The sequence below is a fragment of the Melanotaenia boesemani genome, chromosome 19, assembly GCF_017639745.1.
Source record: "Melanotaenia boesemani isolate fMelBoe1 chromosome 19, fMelBoe1.pri, whole genome shotgun sequence".
NCBI classification, from domain to species: Eukaryota; Metazoa; Chordata; class Actinopteri; order Atheriniformes; family Melanotaeniidae; genus Melanotaenia; species Melanotaenia boesemani.
The window spans coordinates 20,287,370-20,311,605 of NC_055700.1; the positions used below are offsets into that span (position 1 = coordinate 20,287,370).

Here is a 24,236-nt window from a genome sequence, read left to right on the forward strand (position 1 = left end):
GCCTGAAAAAAGAACTTGAGAAGGTCTGGAAAGTGAAGGCAACAGTGGTGCCCGTGGACAACGGAGCTCTCGGGGCAGTAACCCCCAAACTGGAAGAGTGGCTACAGCAGATCCCAGGACACCTCAGACATATCGGTCCAGAAGAATGTAGTCCAAAGAACAGCACAGATACTGCGCAGAACCCTCAAGCTCCCAGGCCTCTGGTAGAGGACCCGAGCTTGGATGGATGAGACCGCCCACAGAGAGCGAGGGAACAATTTTATATATATATATATATATATATATATATATATATATGCAATGTTTGCCATGAGAAGCTAAACTGAGCTAAGCAGCTATGATGCATTATCTTTTACAACCAAATTAAAAGGTTGCTAATCTAATCTATGTTTTTGACTCTTTAAACAGGTCAGTAGAATTATATGCACTTCTTCTAGCACTACATGTCAGCACCTGGGTCCAACTGGACTCACAGCAGTCTGACTACCACTTAATTATGATGTCCCATCTTGTTTGAATTCTTGGTTGAGTTGTTCTTACTCTCAAATGTAAGTCGCTTTGGATAAAAGCGTCTGCTAAATGACTGTAGTAGTAGAAGAAGAATCAGTTATCAATTGAACAGACCCCTCTTTCAGGCCTAATATGAATATATTGTGAATGATGAGCAGAGAAGTCACAAGCAGAATAGAATGTGGCCAAAAATGCTTTTTTATTTAAGCAGAGAAGTTTCCACTTTGGACAGTCTTTTGGAGTCTGAGATGTTTTATAGCCCAAAGCCCTCAGTGGTACTGAAAATGAAAGCAGCTGTACAATGGCTTTACTTTTTAGCTGGTGGCAGTATTTTATACAGTCTCCAGTTTAATCAGAAGTCTTCTCTTTATCTTCTTCTGACCTTTTGCCTACTAATATGAATTTCAAACATCAAATCTGGTTTCTGCTCCGGATATCTCTGTGTCGTTGAGCAGCATTATGGGATTAGATGGCTTCAAGTTTAGAGTTTTGTAATGGATTAAGTGGTTATGTTTTAAGTTACAACTTCAGACTAGATGTACAAGTCAGTTTCCTTATCTAGTAACCACAGTTGCTGTTATACTCTGTATGACACACATTATACACTACAATCAAATTATATCAGCATATCTTTTAGCTTACATAACCATCACTTCACCATGTTGTGTAATTAATATAAACAGTTTTCTTTGCTATTACAGAAATACATTATAAGCAGAAAACACTTAATCACTGTCCAGTGTAAAGTGTATTGACCCTCTTCTCTTTTTCTTTAACTTTATTACCTGTATTACCTGTATAATCTGTATTAAATAAAGATCATTATGAAATATAAATTAAATAAAAAAATACTTTAATAATCCCAGAGGGAAATGGTGTGTATATATATATATATATATATATATACATGTCGTTCAATATTTTATTAATGAATCATAATTAAGGTGATGCACATTAAAAAAAAGATCATTGTCCATTTTCTCTTTACTTAGAATCTGATCACATTTCCATGATTAAAAATAAATCTTTCTACAAGCTCTGTTTTCTGTATTCATCTTTGTTTAACCCTTAAATGGTTATTTACCAGTATATTTGATCCACGATCAGCTGTTTTGTAATAGGATTGCTATTGTGTTGTTTTCTACATCTATTGTCCGCATCGCTGGTGTTCAAGCATTAAAACATTGAATGATCACAGAGCTGACTTTGGTTTAGCTGCTCACAGATCGAGGTTACTCATGGTTTTGTGTGGGGGAGGAGAGGAATGCCACAGTTTCCGGTGGTGGATTTGGGACACGGGCACCACATCCCCCTCCAACCACTGCATCACCATTCTTCATGCATGACTCTCCAGACTACACATGCGTGCACACACACATCCCACACACATTGAAGATGATGGCATATACGCATTGATGTATGCATGAGTTCATACGCATGCATGTTGTTGGATGGGCAGCTGGGAATTAAGCGTGCTCCGACCCATTGACTCAACATATCCAACAAACTAAAGACCCTCCGGATGACACATGCAGACTCCCCTCCCTCCAAATTTCCAACTGTCCGCTGCAAACCCTTGTAGCGACAAACAGACAAATAGAGTGGTGTGATGGGAAAACGCTTGGACAAGACAGGATTCCTGTGTGTGTGTTTGTTTGTGTGTGTGGGTGTTATGTTTATTTGTGTTTAACAACAAAAAAGAAGAAAAAATCCAAATAAAACATTTGGGTGACTTTTTAAAATTAATTAAAATAAATCAGTTTATTCATCCTGCAAATACAGAAAATCTGTTTGTTCTTTGTTGTGTGTGTGTGTTGGTGTTTGCATGTAGGATCACATTTAAAATCAATCGTCTCATTTAATATTTATCTGTGTTATCTGCGATTATCTCTGATACCATTTGTCTAAATATTGACATACAAAAGCTTTTGGAGCTCAGACACACACAGACATACACACATGCATGCGCATCCACAAAGCAAACAAATACAATCCAAGTTGCTGCAGAGATTCACAGATGTTTTTACACACCTGGACAAAATACAAAAATAAAGCAAGCACCCTCATCAAAATCTTGATTTTTATAGTATTTGGCCTCTACAGTATATGTTCTACACCAACATCCATTTTTTGTTGAAGTTAGCTTATTTCAAAATGAAATATTTGAAAATTGCGGTATTATGCTTACAACCTAAAAGCCTAGTAGATTTAAGCTTTTTCAGCAACATTTTTGAAGCGCTTGAAATGTCGGTAAGCAGACTCCATGAGGAAATAAAAAGCTTATTTTGCACTTAGATCCAATGGGGACGCTGACCTGTGTTCACCAGGGTTAGCTTTTGTCTGGCTTGGCTATTTTATGACATCCTTACTGTTTGCACATATTTATGTGACTATACTCAGTATTAATTGCAAGATATGTGATGAAAAAACATCTTTTTGTTAGTTCTATTATTCCTCCTTTTTAAAGATGAGTTTATTTCTTGATATTTAAACTCCCTTGTCATGATATTCTGCCAGAATTGTTCTTTATCAGTGGGTTAATGAGACCTGTGGAATCGTGTATATGCTGCAGCACCCCAATGACACAAATGTATTTTGGTTCCTTTTTCAGGAGATGTGGCTACAGCAAAGCAAAGCAGGATCCCGAGGAGGAAAAGATGCACTTTCACAATGGTCACAGTAAGTCAGAAAAAGCCAAATTCCTACATAGATTATGTTTATTATATACAGTCTGTGTGTATGTTTGCATGTCTGCACAAACACAAGTTCACCCCAAGTTTACACTGCATGTACAGCAGAGGGTTCAGACAGTGGTCATGTCTCTGTGAGTTTATTCATTTCCATAAATATGGGTGCGTGTTACCAGTATGAATGACAGTGCTGGGTGCCAGGAGCTATTTTCTGACAGCCAGCCATGTCAGTAAAGGACACATAAAGCAATGCTGCTTTATAGGCTGTGACAGCTTAATATATTTATCCACAGTTTTAGCTTTGCACCCTGCTATCCATCTGTTGGCCTCTAACTGTAATGAGTAACTCCAGGAGAAGATACCTTAGAGTCAGTATGTACAGGATTCAGTCGTAGTAGTTTGTGCCTCTATTTTTGTTTTATTCGATATATAAACAAAATTTTATTCAGATGATTATTTGGGGATAATTAAAGGTGCTAAGTTTTCTTTTTAACTCTTAAACCGTTCTAAGTTAGGTGTTTTTAGAAAGGACTTGACTGATGCATCATATATAATTGTAAGGGTAAAAGTTTTAGAGTTCAAAGCAAGAGAGATGCAACAATAACTCTGAAATAACTGTTATAGCAGGTGCACAACCTTTGTTTTCAAAGCTTCTGGTGTACCCTGTCAATATCCACACCATAGACACACAGCCCAAGACTTCTTGAGCTGTTTACTGTTTCAATTGAGATAATATAATTTTAAAAGCTTATGAAAAGCTAAATTTTCATCAGTCAAGGCAATCTGGCCGTTTTACTCTCTGGAGGACTTTTAACTTGCATGCAGCCCATTTGCATGTAATTGTAGTCGGTTTGTTTTTCAGTTGCATTGACCAAAAGCTTCCAGTACCAAAACTCTTGTCCCTTGCCAGCAGATTATGCACGTTGATATGCAAATAGCATAACTCAGCCAAGTGCCAACACTCATGATTGCAAATTAGTTGTAATTTCCATGCTAACAGCAACAGTAGAATTAACTTTGAAGTTTGATGTAGCAAAGGTGGAAAAATCTCAAAATGTGACCACTCTGCTACTGTGTTATGCATGAATTTAAGTGTGCACTGTTTGCAAAATGCTGTGGATACAAGCCTAGCTAAACGTCAGTAAGCTGAATGACTTCTAAATGGCAACGATGTCATGCGTGTTGTCTCCTCAGTTAAATTCCCTGGGGTGCGTACTTATATTGATCCCCTCACCTATGAGGATCCTAACCAGGCAGTGCATGAATTTGCACAGGAGATTGACGTCTCATTTATCTCTATTGAAAGGATCATCGGTGCCGGTGAGTAAAATCGCTGTCTATTACCGTATACATGCATTTCTGTTTGTGAATGGCTTAGAAAGGCATGCATTCTCCTTATGTGCAGACTGAGGCTGATTTGGACAGAATAACAAGGCACAGAATGCATCTGTTTTGTTCTGAGTCACTAAACTGAACTTGTTTAGTGTCCTGGAAAAGTATATAAAGCCAGTACTTTGAAATCACAACAAATTTAAGGAGAATATGAGTCAAGCCTAATTCTGTCATGTTGCATAAAATTTTCTTCTTAATGTGTGATATTTTTCTTGAGCTCATAAACCTGTCACATTCATAACTTCCAGGTTTATTTTATGGCTCGTGGGTTTATATTTTCAGCTACATTCACTGAAGACAATAAGCAAACAAAATTAATTCCAATTGCTATAGATCTTTAAATGGAAACAGAACATGGCTATTACAACTATGTTTTGGATTTTATGTAAAATCATTAATTAACAGATGAGCAATACACTGCGAGTTGAATGTTTGGGCACATTTTCCTATTGGATTTAATAGAAAAGTGTGTCCAAACTTTTCACTGGTACTGTATGTTGTAAGCCAAATTTAAATAAAGCTAGGACTGATTATTGATTTGGCCTTTTTTTTTCTCTCTCTGAAGGTTGGTTGAACTGTTGAAGCCACACTCAAACTGTCTGTTCCTTTTTTAATCTTCAGGGGAGTTTGGGGAGGTGTGCAGTGGACCCCTGAGGCTGCCTGGGAAAAGAGAGATCCAGGTTGCCATTAAGACCTTGAAAGCAGGCTACACAGAGCAGCAGAGACGTGACTTCCTGTGGGAGGCTTCAATCATGGGCCAGTTTAACCATCCAAACATCATTCGTCTGGAGGGGGTGGTCACAAAGAGTAAGTGATCAACATGCATCTGGCCAGAGGCAAAACAGTGTTTTAGCCCCAAGTGCAACATGTAGGATTCCCATGTCATGGTATATCAAGAAATTTAAAGGAAAAAAATAGACTATTTGTTTAGTGTGGAAATTCAGAAACGTTTGTTTCTTCTCAGACATTGCTGAGATTTATTTAGTCCACTGTTTTTTTGACTGGAGTATTTCTCAAATGTTCTATACTCGTTGGGATAATGTATCTGATTTCATTAGGGAGAAATTTCCAATCAGTTCATTTTGCAATAAGTGAGTAGCATAGAAGAGTTTGAAATTTCTACCTTCTTGAATCTTTTCGTGTTTACCTCTTTGTCATGGAGAGGAGTGCAGTTTAGACCAGTTTTGCATTTAATTTTTGTTGAATATCATAATTAATCTATGAGGAATTTGGTAAGACTATTTTAAAAAATGCAAGAACTACTTAAATAATTTATTACTTTTAACAATGAAAAAAATAATGCTATTTAACAGCCTATTCCTTATACTCGATACAGTCCCATAGCTACTTAAAAAAATATTTTAAACCCTAAAGATGCTCTCATACCAGGGTAAATATTGCACAAAATATAATGCACAAAATGTTTTCTTAATGTTTAATAAAGTATTACAATATTAGCAAATGTAAAGTTGGTGAAGAGAATCAATACACCACTGGCTGCACTACCCAAAATGCAGCTGCAAAAAGAATACTGAATTCAATGACAGTTAATATGTTAAAATGTTACACGTTATTTCCTGCGAGTAACACCTGTTACAGCTGTTATTCTTCTTTTTTTTCTTTGTTTCGTTTATGGTTTTGTTTGTTTGTTTTTTTTTTAATTGAGAAATCTTACAGCTGTTTTTAAGGAATGTTTGAGTTACAGTTAATCTTGACAAATGAAAGTATAGCAAAACCCCAATATACCTTCATACTATAAGAAAACCAAATAATCTGAAGCCTTGATCTTGTTCTAGAGACATTTGGCTGTAAATGTAATGCATTGAGTTATATTGGTCCGATTTCCTACTGTTTCAAACTTTTTCATACCCACTTTTCGTGAAATTTATAGTTAAACTTTTTCAGGTAAACTCACATCTGTCATGTTTGAATTGAAGGTTTTGTGTGTGTGTTCTGCTTCTTAGGCAAACCTGTTATGATCATCACTGAATACATGGAGAATGGATCACTGGACACCTTCCTCAAGGTAAGACAAGACTGAAGAAGAAAATATAAGAGAAAATGTTGTAAGGAAGTGAGTAAGAAGGAAAGGACTGTCTGTAAGGATTCAGGGAAGGACAAGCATGAAAAGAGGAGGACAGTAGGGTAATTATAGTAGGCAGACAAAGAGTAGTGTGAGAAGAGAGCAATTAAAGACCACAACTCATTTCCTTAAATTGACTGAAAGGAAATATCTGAGTCATATTGTTGGCTTCATTGAAAGTAAAATGAGTCAGATTGAGGTCATAGTTGTACTAAAAGGCTTCAATGGATGGAGTATTTGGGAAACAAACAGGAAAGGATGGCTTAATTGGCAGTGAAGTTATCACAGATGTAAAAGAAGCTTTGAATGGTTCAGAAAAGCAGCATTTAGAATAGAGATGCAGCTCTGTGGATGAAGAATATGACCACTAAAGCTATCATTTTTCCAGCTCAGTTGCTCTTCATTTTACATATTCAAGCAGAAACTCACATGAGATGAATATGCTAAAGTTATGTTTGTTTAAAATCTTTGCTGGTTTGATTCTGCATAAAACATAAAATCCTGCATGGATATCAAGATGATCAGGTATAGCAGTGGCATCTTTTTCATTTCCACAAGAGAGTGCATCCTCTGACAGAGCCTATGCAGTATTTTGCTATTATAATTATGCTAATCTGCTCCAGAATTTAATGTCCTTCTTTTCCCTAAATCTTACCCAAGTTTCCTAAAATGTGATTTTTTTTTTTTTATTTGATAATAATCAGAGCTCTCAATGTTGGAATAGTAAGTAGAAGTTGAAATGTAATTGAGAGCCAGGCTGGCAAATCTGAGTGCAATGATCTCTCTCCCTTTTCTTTGACTGATTTGTAATATCAAAATATGTATGTGAGGCTTAAATCATGCACAAAAAAGTAAAATCCTGCAGCAGATGGCTAATAGAACGGTGACTCTGGTGATGGTGCTGCTCCTAGGTGTAGGTGCACTTGAAAGACTAAACCGATGACAGCCCTCAGCTGAATGTGATGTTCTCACTGTGACTATTTGGAAAAGGAGGATGTTGTATACAGAGACAGAGTTGTGGTCAGTGGAAAATGCTGACACAGCTGTACTATGTGCCATGGGCAATAAACCTAGATGGCAAAGAGGAAGCAGAGGAGATTGTGGACCAGCAGGCGAAGAAGCACAGAAAACTCTGTAAAGTAATTACATGGATGGCTGATGTACTGAGGCTAGTACAAATGACACAGTCATGAGAAAACCAGAGGGCTAGCCCAGGTCCTGAATTAGCTGTCACTGCTTTGGACAATGCACTATAACCCTCATAACTTACTTCTTTGGCTTAGCATCACATTTCACATGTAAGTGGGATGTTCTGCTGTGGGCGGATGGAAAAAGTAGTTGTAGCAGTGATAGGAACAGAGGTTGAAACCATTAGGGGAAGTGGAGTGTTCTGCTGTAGCTACATGCAGGCTGTGGAAATGAAGAGTGGATAAGAGGAAGGTTGAAGAGCTTGCATTTGGATTGGAGGGAGCTGAAGCTTAAACTAACAATGAGAACTGTCACTGGGAGAAACCTTAAGCTCATTTCAGACATGCCCTGCTTTCCATTAATCTGACTGCTACTGACCGTGTGAGCTACGTGTCTGAATGAGCAACCCTGCTGCTTTTCTAACTATCTGCAATCTTATTAGGTCTGACCTAATATGAAACATGGTCTGCTTTTTGCAGGGATATATGACAGCATTGTACTAATGCATGGTTTTTCCTGTAAGAATTAGCTGCAGGGTCTGAGCCAAACTTAGCCAAAAAACTTTGCTAAATATCCACTGCAGCATTTGAGCTGAAGCTGCAGCCCCTGCTGTCAGTGTGACATATGAAGATGGACATAAAGTGCAGACAGTGACAGTAAAAAAAAAACAAAAAAAAAAACATATATATATAAAATATATATATATATATATATATATATATAATATATATATATATATATATATATGAGTAAATAATCCCTTATTGCAACACATGTTGTAGAAGCTTAAAACTGTATAAGTGATATCTTTAGCTGCACCTATTCACCTCTGTTTTGTCGAGCACAGTAACAGCATGCCTGTTAGACTGATATGAACAGTTATGGCAATATGGTCTAGTGTGTTGAGAAAACTGTGACTCCAGAAGGAATTAGAGTTTTGGGGCATGTCGCACTTTTTCCTAACACGCTTACATCTCTGATGGTAAAGATATTGTTCCCAGGTGAAGAGAGAGATCACAGTTTTCCCAAACTTACACAGCATTGCTGCTTGATAAACTTATGTGAATTGTCTAGTAAGATAATGTGATGTTGCAGGGAAAAAGTCTCTATCATGTTTGTTCTTTGATACACAGGTTAATGTTTTTGAGCACCATCACTTTAGCAAACTGCTGAAGCCCTTACTGTTCTTCTTCTGGTGTCTGAAAATGTCTTACTCATAAGCCTTACTCAGGGAGCCATAATAAACTCTGTCTATATACCTCCTAAATAATGATGAACAAAATAATGTAATTAATGTTTATATCGGAGACTTGTGTAATTACCCAGATTGTGTTCAGTGATAGTATATTTGCCAACAGTTTCAAGAGTATTACAGCAGTAATGCATGTCAGCTACTTAACTGCTTGATGTCTGTTTTAAAATCAGAGACAGGTCTCTTTTTTCCTAAATAAACTCAACATGTGTCAAATAATAATCGCAGAAAGAATGTGGTTGCAGTTTTTTTAAAAATTATGTTTAATCAGCTGTCACAAATGCAGGAAAGGTGAGTTAGATTTGCAAGTGGGGAATGGAGGTGACTTTCAGGGAGAGATGTGTCTGTACTAGAGTCATAAATTTCATAAAACACTAATTTAAGGCAGCGATGCAACCCTGAGCTTTGATCAGAATTAGAGGAATCCTTCATCTTGGTTCAGGTCTGCCCCTTTGAGCATGATGGCTACTGATGAGGTGTCTGTAGATATTCACTACAATCTTATGGCAGCTTGTGAAACTGTCATTAAGCGTAAAATATTGATTTTTGTTATGTGTTACAACTTTCTCTTCTTTTTGTGCACACGTATATATAGAAGACAGTGTCATGGTATTGGATTGTTTAATAGTTGTGCTTTACTTAACACCTGAGTCCTTTTTTAAACCAAGTAATTAAACAATTTTTCTTTGTAATACTTCTATAAACTGTTTGTGACCACATATAGAAAAAACTGTTTCCTATTTTCCTTTCCATGGAACTTCCAGAATGACCAGAGGGTCATTGATTGTGTTCAGTGGGCTGCCATAAATACCCAAAGAAATATAATATAACATATACAACATAACTTAAACATCAGGCAATATATAACCAATAAAAAAAAAGCTGAATCACTGATTCATTTATATTCTTTCATTGAAGAATATAAATGACAAAATTAAATCCTGAACAAAGTATTTAAATTCTGTGGCCAAAAATAAAGTTGTACAAAAGAGACAAAGACCAAACTTTATCCATAAATTATCTGTGCTTTTTCATTTTTCTCTCACTCAAAAATTAGAATGTCAGTTTCCATCAGCTGCTTTTTATCTGATATGAATAACCACAAACACTTGATTCTGCTTATCAACATAAGAAACAAACACAGCTGGAATAGCCATCCCTTTTTTTCTAGAGATCATATGAGAAGCAGACTGATTAAGTTGTACATAAATGTACTAGATTAACTCAGCTAACCATCTTAACTAACCACTTTCATGCTAACACTAAGTTAACTTGGCTTAAAGTTCTCGATCTGTCACTAAAAGCTGAACAGAACTGAATAATATTCATGAGTGAAGTCATATCTATGTTAATCCTTTCATTTGAAATAAATGACTCCATGAACCATACATGAATCCCAATGTACTGTTTTCTGAATCATCCAACAAATCCACCCAAACACCATCAACATGGGAGCTCTTGGGTTAAGGAGATGTTTAGCATGTTCTGTCTATTCAGGAGGACCTCTGTTGTGTAGAGTTGTTGATTGGTTTTATTTCTCCCAGCAGCTCTCTTTATTAAAAAAAAAAAGGTGGGGGGGGGCTATATATGTATCTGCTTGGACCAAGGCCGGCTTTACGCAGGGGCAAGAGGGGGCAGTGCCCCCTCAAACAAACATTCTGCCCCCTCAATCAAATGCGCCGAAATGGGCAAATCTCTCCAAACGCTCTCTCCCCTCTGTACTGAACTCTGTGTGTCGGAGCTTCACAGGATCCATTGTACTGTCTTCAACAAGTCCTTCCCACCACCACAGAAAACAACCAATCAGTGTTTAGTATGCAAATGAGTTGACATACAGCCTGATCTTGCGGTGTCATATTTCTCCCCCTCGTAGAGAGAGCGGCTGCTGAGCTCCAGCGGTAAAACTTATAGAGTAAAGCTCTGTTAAATGTGTTGTAGCGATACTGAATAAATACTTATAATAACAGACGTATTTATTGCATCTATTCTGTCAACTGGGGTTTGTTTCTGTTCTATTTAAACGTGTCTACGCCTGTTAGTAGGAGCAGTGATCAATCACGCACGGGCCATAGATGTGACTGCCTCCTCGGTACTAGACTGAGGGAAAACGAGCTGCGCATATGAGACCCCTCAAGCTCCGCCCAGCCTTTAGTTCAGCATGCTAGTTTGAAGAAAAAAATAACAGAAAGTTTCACTCTACATTCCCGCTGCTTTCAGCAGTTCAGCTCAGAGCTTCATGTATGCCTTGTTGGTTCTTAAAATTTTGATGAAGGATCATTTAGTTTTTACTCATTTTCATTTATTATTATCATTATTTCCCCCTGAAGGTTCACTGCCTTATTTTGGTAGGGGGTTTAATTTTTTGCTCTGTTATTGTTGTGCTTGATAGTTATGATTCTTTAATCATTATGGTCTATATACAGACAGAAACAAACACACAGATAGTTGAGTTTATTGTTATTAGTTTCAAATTTATTCAAAATGCTTAGACATCTAATGGCTGTCCAATAGGGCAATTGTTATTTTGTTGGTTGTTAAAGCTTTGATAATGGATCATTCTTTTCTTTTTTCTTACTTCATTTTGTTATTGATATTTTCTGTTCCCCCACTGAGGGATTGCCACCTTATTGTGGTCAGGGGGTTTGCGTGCCTCAGTGACTCTAAGAGCTATACCAGCAGGAGCTTTGGTTTCAGGTGGGACACCCAAGCTGGACAGGTCTTAGAGTAGAGGCCTGACAAAGTGCAATCCATTTCTTTGAAGTTGGACTCCACTAACAGCACAGTTCCGTTAAAGAAACACTTAAAAAACAACAACAAGAAAATGCTGAAGTATGTACTCATAATGCCCCCTTCAAATTTATGCCTGCCCCCTCATGTATGCATTCCTAGAACCGGCCCTGGCTTGGACTGGTCTGTCTATGTATAAAAATAAACTTAGGTTGGGTTTGTACATAGCTTACCTTATAATCAGCTCACATGTCTCTCTCATGTTAATAATTTTTGTTTGTTTTTTTTAGCTTACTGGGTAACATGTCACTCCATCTGCAAAATAACCTCTTAACCACACTTGATTTCTCCCTCAGCTCCTCTCTAACATTTAATTTGTGATGGGGGATTAACATGTCAGGTCCCCTTTAGACATCTTAGATTCTCAAATAAACACTTCACCAGTGTCCCTCCCTTATAGCTCTCAGTCAAACCTCCTCTGTCCTCCAGGTACATTTTAAGAACTGAAGCATCCTTCAGAATATTTGGCTGCAAACAATTTCTGGGTCACAGACAGGAGCACAGAGGAGAGAGGAGGAGACCAGGTGTAGTGTTTTTTTGTTTTTTTTTAATTATAGTATATGTTTATTTTGTGCTCATTTCACAATTTACCATTAGACTAGGCTGATACATATTAGATTAATTAAATGTGAGAAATGCTTATCATTTGAGAAAAATTTAGCCTCAAAATTAGAAGTAATTGTCTTTATCCTCAAAATCCCCCTACAACTGGAACATTAAAGCTGGATATAAAGAACTGTCTTTGTTATTGACTTTGGTACACTGTAGGATAATTTGCTTTGTAGTGATTAGGGCAACCTTAACAAATAGCAGTTGGACGTTTTTATAGTGCATATAAAACAATTTATTTTCTCTCCTTATTTTTTCTAAAAGTCCTACAGTAGTTTTAGAACCGACAGAGCAAACTGCATGGATGTGGTTTCAACCATAATTTCCACTTATTTTTAGTAGGAAACACTCCAATATGTGTCCATATAATACAGTGAAGAAGCACTGTACTTACTATTCTACTTAGAAATGGGGCATCCTGAATACTTTGGTATAATACCATATTTCTGTATTTTCCTTGATAGTCTTCCTTTTAATTGTTTCTAGTGATTACATGCAAAAGCCTCACAGTGTCTTTTCCCGTTTGTCTATTCTTTTTGACAGAAAAATGATGGTCAGTTTACTGTAATCCAGCTGGTTGGTATGCTGCGTGGCATTGCATCTGGCATGAGGTAAGCACACTCCTGGCACACATGTTACAAAGTTATTGTTCATGCACAATAATTGTTGTCCCCATATTAATTCATGCAGATACCTGTCTGACATGGGCTACGTCCACCGTGATCTAGCAGCTCGTAACATCCTGGTCAACAGTAACCTTGTGTGTAAAGTGTCTGATTTTGGTCTGTCTCGAGTCCTGGAGGATGACCCAGAGGCTGCATACACCACACGGGTATGGCTGAATGCTCTTTGATGTGAATAATGTCTCTTGAGCTGATTGTCATACTAACTGATTAAGTCTATGATGCGTGCTTTCCAACTTCCAAAATTGCTTTGTCTAAAATCTGAACATATTCAATTCACAGTAAATAGAAAAACAAACTGAAGAGAAACCATGAAAAAAAGCAGGATTATTTTTACTGCCTTATTGTATTAGCACTGATGCAAGAGAAAAGACAGCACACTGTCATCTTAAAGACATGTAAATTTACAGGGTGTGTGACTGTATATCTAACTTTGCATTAAGTGGGAAACTCTGATTTAACATAGCCAAAATGCACGTATGGTTTCATGCTTTGACACAACAAGAGCACAAGGCTATAAATTGAGTCGTGTATCCTTGGCTGAGTCCTGTCAACCAGAGACAGGCTGCTTCCTGCAGGAGGACGACCAATTAGTACTCGGCTCAGTCTCCACAACACTCAATTAGCACTGAGTTGCGCCGCCTCAGCACTGAATATCCTGTCAGTCACCTCTCGCTTCCAGGCCGCATCTCCTCCTGCTCTTTCTCGCTATCGTTATTGAGCTCTCCTTTCCTGACAAGTGAGAATAACATAATTCACATCCTTTAAATAATCAGACCCTGAAACATCCTGCTGCTGTGTTCATCAATACTGCATCAAGCTAATTTCACTGCTTGTCAGCTGAAAACATATTACGCATCCTGTGGAACTCAGCAGCCTTCCCGTGAACTTATGATTTAATCGTCGCAAAGAAAAGAGAGCCGGATAATGAAGATGTGGAAAACAAGTAGAGCAATCTCAGGACCCCGACAGTTTCGACATGGAGTTTGTTCAAGAAAGTGAGAATCGTCATTACAAATGGGATGCTAAATGGGTATTCATTAGTGGAAGACGTGATTATTTTCAATATGTGTCACAAAACATTAGCTTTTTTTGGATGGCTGCATCTGGATTTAAACATAATTATTTTTGCAAGTGTGACTCCAAACCAATGTTACGTGGTAATTTCAGATTATTTAAAAAAATGGAAAACAACAGATTAAAATATCCAATTATATTCTCAAAGTCTTGTAACTTTTAAGCAGGAGCATTTAACATTTACTGGCCAGCAGTGGTCAAACCTGGCTAGTGGTTAAATGTCTAAATGTGCTGACTTAGCTTATTATCCAAAACTAGCCAGTTAACACATTGGCCACCACAGCTGAATATCAACTAAATGCTTCAACATAAGACATAAAAATCAACATTTGAACTTTGCTGTTGAACGTAAGAAAGCACAATGTTGTGTTCCCCTCCTGTTTTTTTTTTCTTTTTTTTTTTATCTCACTGAGTTTTGATCTGCCTGGACATTAAACAAGTTGAAATGCTGAGTCAGGGTTTGATATTATTGAACCAAGCTTTTCATCTCCTTAGCTGTAGCTGATTTTATTTATTGTCCATTTAGCAAAAGTTGGCCAGTAAAAAGCGGAAGAATAGCTGACCTGCTTGTAATAGCCTTTAGCTTAGTTAGCAGCCCTGGAGATTGTACAGTGTGCGCATATAACTTCCTCTTGAGTCTGTACTGATGGACTGTGTTGCACCAGTACCCTTTGTGGGTTTTGTGTTCTCAGTGGCTGTAATTATCTGCGCTCTTCTCTCTGCATCTTTGGCAATGCGTTCAAGTTCCTGGCAGTGCACTTTTCCTGAGAGACTAAACCCACTGCTACCAGATTGGGCATTTGACTGTTACAGTGAACCATCAAAATTAGTTTATTTCGAGTTGAAAGTTACTAGATACTAAAGCTTTAAATTCTCCGATTTTTTGCACAATCTATTAAAAAAAATTAAAAACTTTATTTTGTAACAGGGCGGAAAGATTCCTATTCGCTGGACAGCTCCAGAGGCGATTGCTTACAGGAAGTTCACTTCAGCTAGCGACGTATGGAGTTATGGCATTGTCATGTGGGAGGTGATGTCATACGGAGAGAGGCCCTACTGGGAGATGTCCAATCAAGACGTAAGTTTCATGACAGATTCTATAATGGCTATGTGTATTTTGCTGTGATCATTTTTTTTTTTTTATTTATTTTTGTATCATTGATACCACTAGAAAAGATTAATAGTTTTACGCATGTAGCATTTGATTCAGATACCAACACACATATATACTTGCAACCCATCCACTCACACAGGCAACATATGTGTCCACAACCCTTAACTGACCTCTCCATCTCCTGCTTCAGACTCCTCCCATCTTTTGGTTATCAGGCTATCTGTCTCAAAGACTGGAGAAGAGTAGGAGAGGAGGGAAGATGAGGATGAGAGGAAAGGAGAGGAGACGGCTTTTGATGTTTAATTGAAAGCGTTATGCTGGATTTTCTCTGATCTGCACAAGAAAGTGCAGGCTCTCACATCCTTTCTCTAAGCTGTCTCCTTCTGTTTCCCATTCTCCCCCCTCTCAGTTCTCACTCTTGTCCCCTCTCGTCTCTCCAAAATGTGATCGCTGTATCTACTTTTTCTTGCCTCTCTTCCGTCCTTACTGTCTTGCTCCCGCTTCGGTCTCTGATCTTTCCACCCTGCCAGTTTGCTAAAGTGTAGTTCTTCTCCCTCTCAGCACGCAGTTATGATTTGATGCTGTGCGTCTCTTTTTTGCTTATTGTGTACGTATGCATGCTCCCATACACATGCATTTATATTGGAGTGCTATCACATTGGTCTTTTTCTGAGAATTTAACTCCAGTAAAGTCGGTCATGAACTCAACAAATCAATTCCCTGTAGTGGCTTGCACTGGCAGAACCATGCTGAAACTCCAGCATGCTTTTCACTGCAGGGCCTAACGAAAAGATTTATTTATTATTCATCCAACACCCCCTCCCGAAAAAGCAAAAAAAAAAAAATCACTGATTTTGTGCTGCATCTTCCCACATGCAGACATGATTAACTGGACTATGCCGCAGTTCGAATAAACAAATAAAGCTTTAATGTTGTGTTGCTCAATCCTTGAAGTGGAGGTTGGTTGTGTCTTAACTTCACAGGAGTTGGAGTTTAAGGTCAGATAGAGAGCAGGTGCATTGCTTCTGCAAGTATCAGGATTCAGAATCTTGCCCAGGAGAACTCAATTTCAAAGTAGCATTACCTTACTGAAGTGTGTCACAGTCCTGCTGTGGAAAAGTTATTACTAGTTCACATTCAAAACATGTGTCCTCCATGCTTCAAAATATGTCTTTCCTTTACATTTTGATGGCATAGTCACTGTCAGATGAAGTGCCAATTCTTGAAGCAATTGCATCATTATATTACTTCAAACAATGAAAGTTCAGTAGCAGCATGTATTATTTAATTAGGGTTATAGCAGTAAGAGAAAATGACTGTCTCTTTTCTTTTAAATTAAGAAAATTCATTTGGATTGTCCTAAGGTAAAATACCATTGCACAGATTTTTAGAAAAACTAACCTTCGCCTGTCTTTCTCCATCTCTCATATCTGTGTGCAGGTAATAAAAGCAGTGGAGGAGAGCTATAGGTTGCCAGGTCCCATGGACTGCCCTGAGGCACTGTACCACCTGATGATGGACTGCTGGCAGCGAGAACGAAGCAGCCGCCCCAAGTTTGATGAGATTGTTTGTCTACTTGACAAACTTATTCGCAACCCCAGCTCATTAAAAAAGCTGGTCAACTCCTCACACAGGTACTGCCGGGCGTCAAGCTGCACATTCATACCATTTTAGCTTGGACATGCAGTGTGTTGCAACAGGAAATCGATCCTAAAAACCAAGTTATTTCAGTTTGATACAGAAAGTCAAGAGCCAGTTATTACAGTGATTTAAGAACAGTGATGAGAATGTTGATAATAAAATATTTATTTTAACTCAAAGTGAAGTTGCCTTACTCTGCCTGTGAGATTGTTTTCAGTTTCACAAGAAATTTTAGAATTTAAATATCATGGTTATACTTTTCTAGGTACTTAAAGATAACTGTTGAACCCTGAAAGTGCTGCATATTCATTTTCCCACTCATTTTAATGTAAATTGAACCCCGCACTCGAAGCCTATAGACTCATCATCATTTAAATTAAGCTTAAGTAGTCTCTGTTGAAGTGTGGCTGAATAATTAAATCAGGATGGACATTGTCTCTTGCAGCTTTAAGTCAGTAGAGACATGAATAAAAGCGGCTCGGTGGGGTGCCCTTTGATTTTAATACATTGCAGTACTCTATTAGTATATTCCCTCCGATGTGTGTGCATTGCATCCATATATAATGGAATGAAGTGGCTTCAAGTGCTGTAAAGCGGCCATTTTTTTCCAACACTTCATAACCCTACTTTCTTTGCTTAGATAATGAAATAATATTAGATCTGAAGTGGACTTCTCATTTAATCTAAAAAGGAGCATGCTTAATAAATCCCTTCCATATCTAATAGCCTTGCAATGACATATGAGAGTTGTCAAGATTAAAGGGACACCAGCAAGGCCAGTCCTTTCTCCACAGCCTCATGTTCCTGCTGTAGTGTGGAAAATATTGTTAGCCACTGTGAATATTTCATTTGATAGCATGGGGAGTTCTATTTGTCAGCATGAGGAGTGAGCTGAATGACAAAGAGTTTTGGGTGGGAAAGCATTTGCAGCTTTGTGTGATGGTGCATAACTAGCATTACCAGTGAAGCCTCACAGGTAAACTACTCTAAAATGTATGTGTGAATCCAGCTCGCATTTTTCAAAATAATGCTGCCGAAACACGTTGTTTAATCTAGTTTATCGGCATCCTGTCAGTCATCGATGGTGTTTAGAGGATTCTTGTATAATCACAATCTTTCTCTTACTGTTATCTCCATCTGTGCACTAGGGTTTCCAACCTGTTAGTGGAGCATGCTAGTGTAGAGGGAGACTGCAGCACTCGAAGCCAGACTGTAGGAGAGTGGCTAGATTCCATCAAGATGGGGCGTTACACTGAACTCTTCATGGAGGGAGGCTACTCCTCACTGGAAACGGTGGCTCAGATGACATCAGAGTAAGACCACCTACATAAAACATAAATGTTTAGGTATATTCTTCTAGTTTTGAAACATTTATCTATTAGCTTTCTTTTGCCTCTTCAGTTCGGTTTTTTCTTTCTTTGCAAAAGCACTATTTTATCAAAATGCAAATTTTAATGCAAAATGAGAATTTAGGATTGAGATTGCAAGCTTGTAAAATAATCTGCAGAACACTGAGCTTCTAAGGAGATGGATGCCCAGCTTCAGTAAATCAGTATGACATGCATGCATAATTCAGTGGTCCATAAACTTCCATAATAGCCTTTTATTGTTTAGGTCTGGATATATGTAAGAACTTTGTCTTTGAGGGAATTACATATTGATCTTGCTTGATATAAAACTGCTCATGAAAATCAAGCATTCTAAAACACTGATAATCCATTTTCCTATTTAAGTTTTCATTTTATTTTAAGCTTTTCAGCAAAAGAAAGTACCCTTGTTTTAAGCTTTCTTGAAAATAGTGACATGTTTTGTGCTATTTTTTTTATTTTTAGGGACCTACGAAGAGTAGGAGTGAACTTGGCTGGACATCAGAAAAAAATTATCACAAGTATTCAGGAGATGAGAGTCCATATGAATAACACTAACTCTGCTGTAAACATCTGATGCACATGTACAGGCATGCACGCATCCATACATCCATACCTGCACATACGTAAATACAATATATGGACCTAGTATGTAATCAAAGAACTGTTGGACCTAGAGCAGCTTAGCACTTTCTGCGGACAAAGAGACGCAGTGTTCTGTGGACCTGCACTGGATGATCCACGATTTCGATGGTTTTTGTGTGTGGAGTTTGCATGTGGTGTCACTGGAGATATTTGACATTGCAGCGCTAAAACCAAACTGAACTGGACTGAGTGGTGCTATGTGGAAGACAATGAGGATGGTGATCTGAACTGAACTCATGGGACACTTTTCATTTTAGTTGTCCTAACTGTGTGAATTGAAGGGATTCTTACATTCTTTGCACTGCTTGGATTCTCCCAGCTCCAACATGAAACAAAGACCATACATCTGACCCTTCATTTTTTTGTTTGTATCTCAATGGGAGTTTCAGAAAATAGGCTCTGGCTGAACTTTTTTAACCTGTCTCAGGTGAACTGAGCCCAGATGATCTGAACTGAACTAGCTTATTCTCTGGTAATTGTCTCTGCAAGTACATTTCCATAAGAAGCCATTGAACTCAGCAACATTCTCAGGCAGGGACCAAGAGCAAAATCTACATAACTGTCAATTTGTTTTGTCATGTTGATGTGCTTTGCTTTTCATTTTGCAATCTTTGATGGATCTTTGTGCCGCAAACCTTCAGCTGCAAAATTCACATTTTCTGTTATATACTTACCTTCAAAAGCAATGCAAGACAGTAGACAATACTGCAATCTTTGTTAAAGATGCTGAACTTTTAAGATGGGCTCTTAATGTGGTTAAAGAAAACTATATGTATTAAAAGAGGCAAATGTTTAGGCATAAGGAGACTAAAGATGCTCTTATGGCTGAATGTATAACAATAATAGAATGTGGCAATAACCATTCTGGTCCTTAAAACTAGCCTTTGAATAAAGCCACAGATTGTAAAACATTCAGCTGGCTAATTTGAAAGTTTAAAAATCTCCTCAAAGATCTTGAGGATCTTCTACAAGACTGAACTATCAAAATTACATGGCTTCTAATTTACAACACTTTATAAACTGGATACTTCACATATGTTTTAGTTACATGTGAAATCAGATGCAAGGAACCTTTGTGCAGTTTCTAGCAACAGCTCATAACTTGCATAGCTTTGCTTTAGTGTAATACACCCTTCACTTAGACTCTGGAAACTTCACCGGCCATTCAAACTCAGTCACACATTTTATCTAAGATGAAAATGTTGCTTCCAGTACGCCTATACAGGACCAGTTAATCTAGAGAAGATTCTGTTATGGGAAATTCATGGAAAGCTCAGTCAATCTTGATGGATCTATTGCTTATTCTTTAATGGAACTGTCTCTCATAGTATGGTATCCTTTCTGAGAGAATCTTTAATAGGACTATTTACTGGTTTTTCTCTTGAAACCGTCACAAGGATTCCAAAGCCGCCTTCTCCAGTCAAGAGTTCACTCAGATCTTCAACAAGCCTTCACTGAGAATCAACAACCTTCAGGTACCACATAAAACCCTCAGCAATCTGTTTAGTTCACCATGCCGCAGAGCATCACTCACACACACATCTGCCATACCGTAGTAAACCTCACTCTAACAGGACTGCTGAAAATACGGAGGCAATATTGATCAACTTGATAATCATTTATTTATTTATACTTGTAAAGAAAAAAAAAAGCAAAACTTTATGTGTATAGTTTGTTTCCTTATAATACTCTCGGACTACTGAGCAGCTCTGCCTATATGTCTTTCATGTATATAATGTATTATAAATTTAAAGCAGGGAGCATTGTTCTTCTGTCTAGCATCATTTGGACAAGTTGGTATTGATCGTGCATCTCAGAGAAGTACACATGGACAAATGATGACAAATATTTGAAATCTGCATTTCCACTTATGTAGATCTGAACCTCTTGATGGGGGCAACCAGCACATATATCCCCATATAAGGGTCATCAAAAAATGTGCAGAAAGATTTTTATTTTACATTGTTGATGACTGTTTCAGTTACAGTTTTGGTGCAAGACTGAAATATGTTCACTGACCCTAAATGAGACAGTAACGTATGCTCTGCCTCAACAAGTATGGTAGAAAGATGCACAGGGACTGTATTGTTTTGGTCTAAAGGTTTAAAAAATGATGTCAGTGATTAAGCCTGTGCTTCTCTTTGGTAATGAATAATTGCTACTCTGCTTTCTTCCTAAAACTTGACCCCTTTCACCGCTGTGTCCACCTAAGCAGAATCTAAGTTCTCACACTGTATCCATCTTTGCAGATGACATGCTTATATTTTTCTTGGTCAGTATACTGTAGTGCCAGGGCATAAGATGAAAACACAAAGAGATTGTAAAGATACTTTAGTGATTCTGATTGATTTTTAAGAGGTGGTATCACTTGACCATATGACAAGCACACAAGAGGAATGTAAGGTTTTAAAGGGGTATTTTGCCTTTTCAAAGTGCATGTTTGGCTTTTAAGCTCTCAAACTGTTGCTTACAGGTCAATATGGGTCGAGTTTTAATGGGAGTAACTTGCTGTACTTGTCTTTTTCACCTGCTTCAAAATCATACTTAGATGATCGAATGTAAGGCGGGGTTGGATCACACTTGAAATTCCAGAAAGGGTTTTATGTTTCTAAGAGTCAAAATGTTCTACTTGAATGAATGTTTGGTTGGAAGATAAACATCTGCATAGTCTCACTAGTCTACATTTATCACCTATGAGTTGTGTCTCCAGCTTTTTCATTAGTATACTACATTTTAATTACAATTTTTGTAGAATGAAAGAAACTTAAAATTTGTTATTTTGTTGTTTTTTTTGTAACAAATTATTTTGTGATTTGTTTTGGTTTTAATGAGACTCTTCTTGTTTTTATTATTGAAAAATGCAACCAGGCTTTTGGCTTTAAAACTGCTCATGTGGACTATTTGTGACTATGCAGGTATTTTAGGGGGAAGTCATCAGTAATCGGGTACACAGTATAAGGCATGTACAGGATTAAGTATCTATTGGGTGCATCTAATTTCCCAACCAGCAAGTTTTCAGCTGATGCATCCTGAGGCACAATAATACTATGAGCAATTTTATAAAGTTTCACAATGTTTCGGTTCTTACCAAATTTCGTATTATTGGCTGTTTTACAACCACCCTCTCCAGCTTATTTTTCCAACTTAAGTGTGTGGCATGAACAATTGGTGAATATTACACATTTATAAGTGCCTCGCATTTTCTGAGCACCATTGTTTCCTCTCCTGTCAAAATGCTATGGTCCAATTGTACCCCAGCTTTACAATGACACTTACTCTGCCAATGATATCTACAGGCAATAAGAAGAATGTCAGACAATGTGTATGTTGGAACTAATTTAATTTGCACTTTATAAAGAATTTGTTGCCCTTTTGTTTGACTAAAATGTCTATAGGTGAATTACTTACTAGTGTCAAAGTTTTTTTTCTTAATTATTTACTATATGATTCCTGTGGTCCCTGATGCATATTATATCACTTCATCTTGTCAATGCTTCTCATGGTATGAAATTTGACAGCTAAGCACAAATATTGGTAACATTTTGGAAGAAATCCATGCAATCTTAACATTGCTGAAGAGCACCATTTTCTTGTGTATGGCACATCATCACATCTTCAGGGCATAAGCACAGCGTCTGACAGACATCTGTTAAGACAGTGAATGGATGGTGACTCTTCTTAACAGGTCAATGTCACACTCCCTTGATGTCAACAGATTCCTGCCATTAGTCTAATAGTGTGGGTTTTATTTTAGAATTACCACAGCTACATGCAAAAGTGTAAAAAAAAAACAGGCATTTATTTGTTGACATTGCTGACAAGGCACAATATAATTGATGAGCATTCCTCTGCAAATTATCTTCATAAGAAATTTGTCCTTAGCACTTTTGCAATGGCATGATCTTTACATTTCTCATTTAGATGGATGGAAGAAAGCACAGCATAACAGTATCTATCAGTTAAATTTGTAGTTTCACATAACACATTTGGTTTAAAACAACAGGTTAGATGTTTTAAAGAATATAATGACATCCCAAAAAGAAGTGGTAGTAGAAAAGAAGTTCTTGCATTCATATAAATGAGGATTTGGTAAAAATGGTACCACATTAAAAGCATTGAATAAACCATTAAAAACTGGGAGTGACTGGAATCCAGTACTCTGCAAAAGCAATACCTGATCCCAGATACTATAAGCAAAAATCTTACTTGCATACACAATTACATGAGGATATTAAAAACAATACAAGGTTGCACTACACATCTAAATGGTTTTAAGATACTTAAGCATCATTCAAAGCAGGTTTGGTTATATTTGTACGCCTCATGAATAAAGATGTGGATAGGGTTGCACCAGGGGACAGGGTAATTGTAGTAGCAGTACTAACTTCTCTTATTGCTTTTATATGACTACTGTGTTTTACATTTACAATACTTGATTAAATGAATTTCTTCCACTTGAATCATGAGATGAGACAAGAAGAAAAGTCCAAGTCTTTTAACTTTTTTCTTTTTTTCTTTTTCCTGGTTGCAAGGATGTATGGGATAAGCTTGAACTGATCTAACCTCTTCAGCAGACATTCATCACAGCAACTGCTTATAAGGTTTTGTAGTACAGGTTGTAGTACTTTGTGCCATATGACAAATTTGCTGTAGGTTGAAAAGCTAGGGAGCGTAATTAGACACGTTTTGGAAACAACACTGAGGTTTTTGTCAGAAATAAACCATTAACTGTAAGCATGCAGTTGTGGGGGAGATACATGTTTAAATTGACCCTACCCACTTCTCAATCACTATTAGCTTTTCAGGAAGTGGAGAATGGGTTTTTCCATTGGCTGGTCCTACATCTGGGAAAAATGTGCAGCGTTTTCTCAGTGTACAAAAACAGGTATGCAGTTAGGTTTTTTCCAGGTCATTAACAATAATTATGTTATCAGTAACACACATAAGGTTTTGAACAACTGAATAACTGTTTTGTGATTCATTAAAAGCACAGTAAAAATACCTAGCTATTGATGTGCTATTGGTTTGTCTTTGAGAATGTTGTGTATAACGTTTGTGTTGATGTTTTTGTAGTGTCCAATCAAATTCTATATTTTTGCAATAAAACTTGGGAAAAATTAAAACATCTTGATTGAGGTCCTTCTGTTTCCTAACCACACACCAAGTGTTAACATTGGGGTTTTATTAGTTGTTGCCTC

General features: G+C 37.4%; 1 protein-coding gene across 1 annotated transcript in view; it reads left to right on the top strand.

Annotated features, from left to right (window-relative positions):
• Positions 1–19,679, top strand: part of LOC121630218 (ephrin type-A receptor 5) — a 73,934-nt gene extending 54,255 nt beyond the window's left edge. Inside the window, exons 10-19 of the mRNA XM_041970368.1 lie at positions 3,122–3,189; positions 4,395–4,520; positions 5,214–5,399; positions 6,557–6,618; positions 13,055–13,122; positions 13,202–13,343; positions 15,200–15,349; positions 16,826–17,019; positions 18,175–18,339; positions 18,859–19,679. Of these exons, the coding sequence (XP_041826302.1) occupies positions 3,122–3,189; positions 4,395–4,520; positions 5,214–5,399; positions 6,557–6,618; positions 13,055–13,122; positions 13,202–13,343; positions 15,200–15,349; positions 16,826–17,019; positions 18,175–18,339; positions 18,859–18,970 (1,273 nt within the window). The 3' untranslated portion in view covers positions 18,971–19,679. The remainder of the gene's footprint in view (positions 1–3,121; positions 3,190–4,394; positions 4,521–5,213; positions 5,400–6,556; positions 6,619–13,054; positions 13,123–13,201; positions 13,344–15,199; positions 15,350–16,825; positions 17,020–18,174; positions 18,340–18,858) is intronic.
• Positions 19,680–24,236: the final 4,557 nt, after the last annotated feature.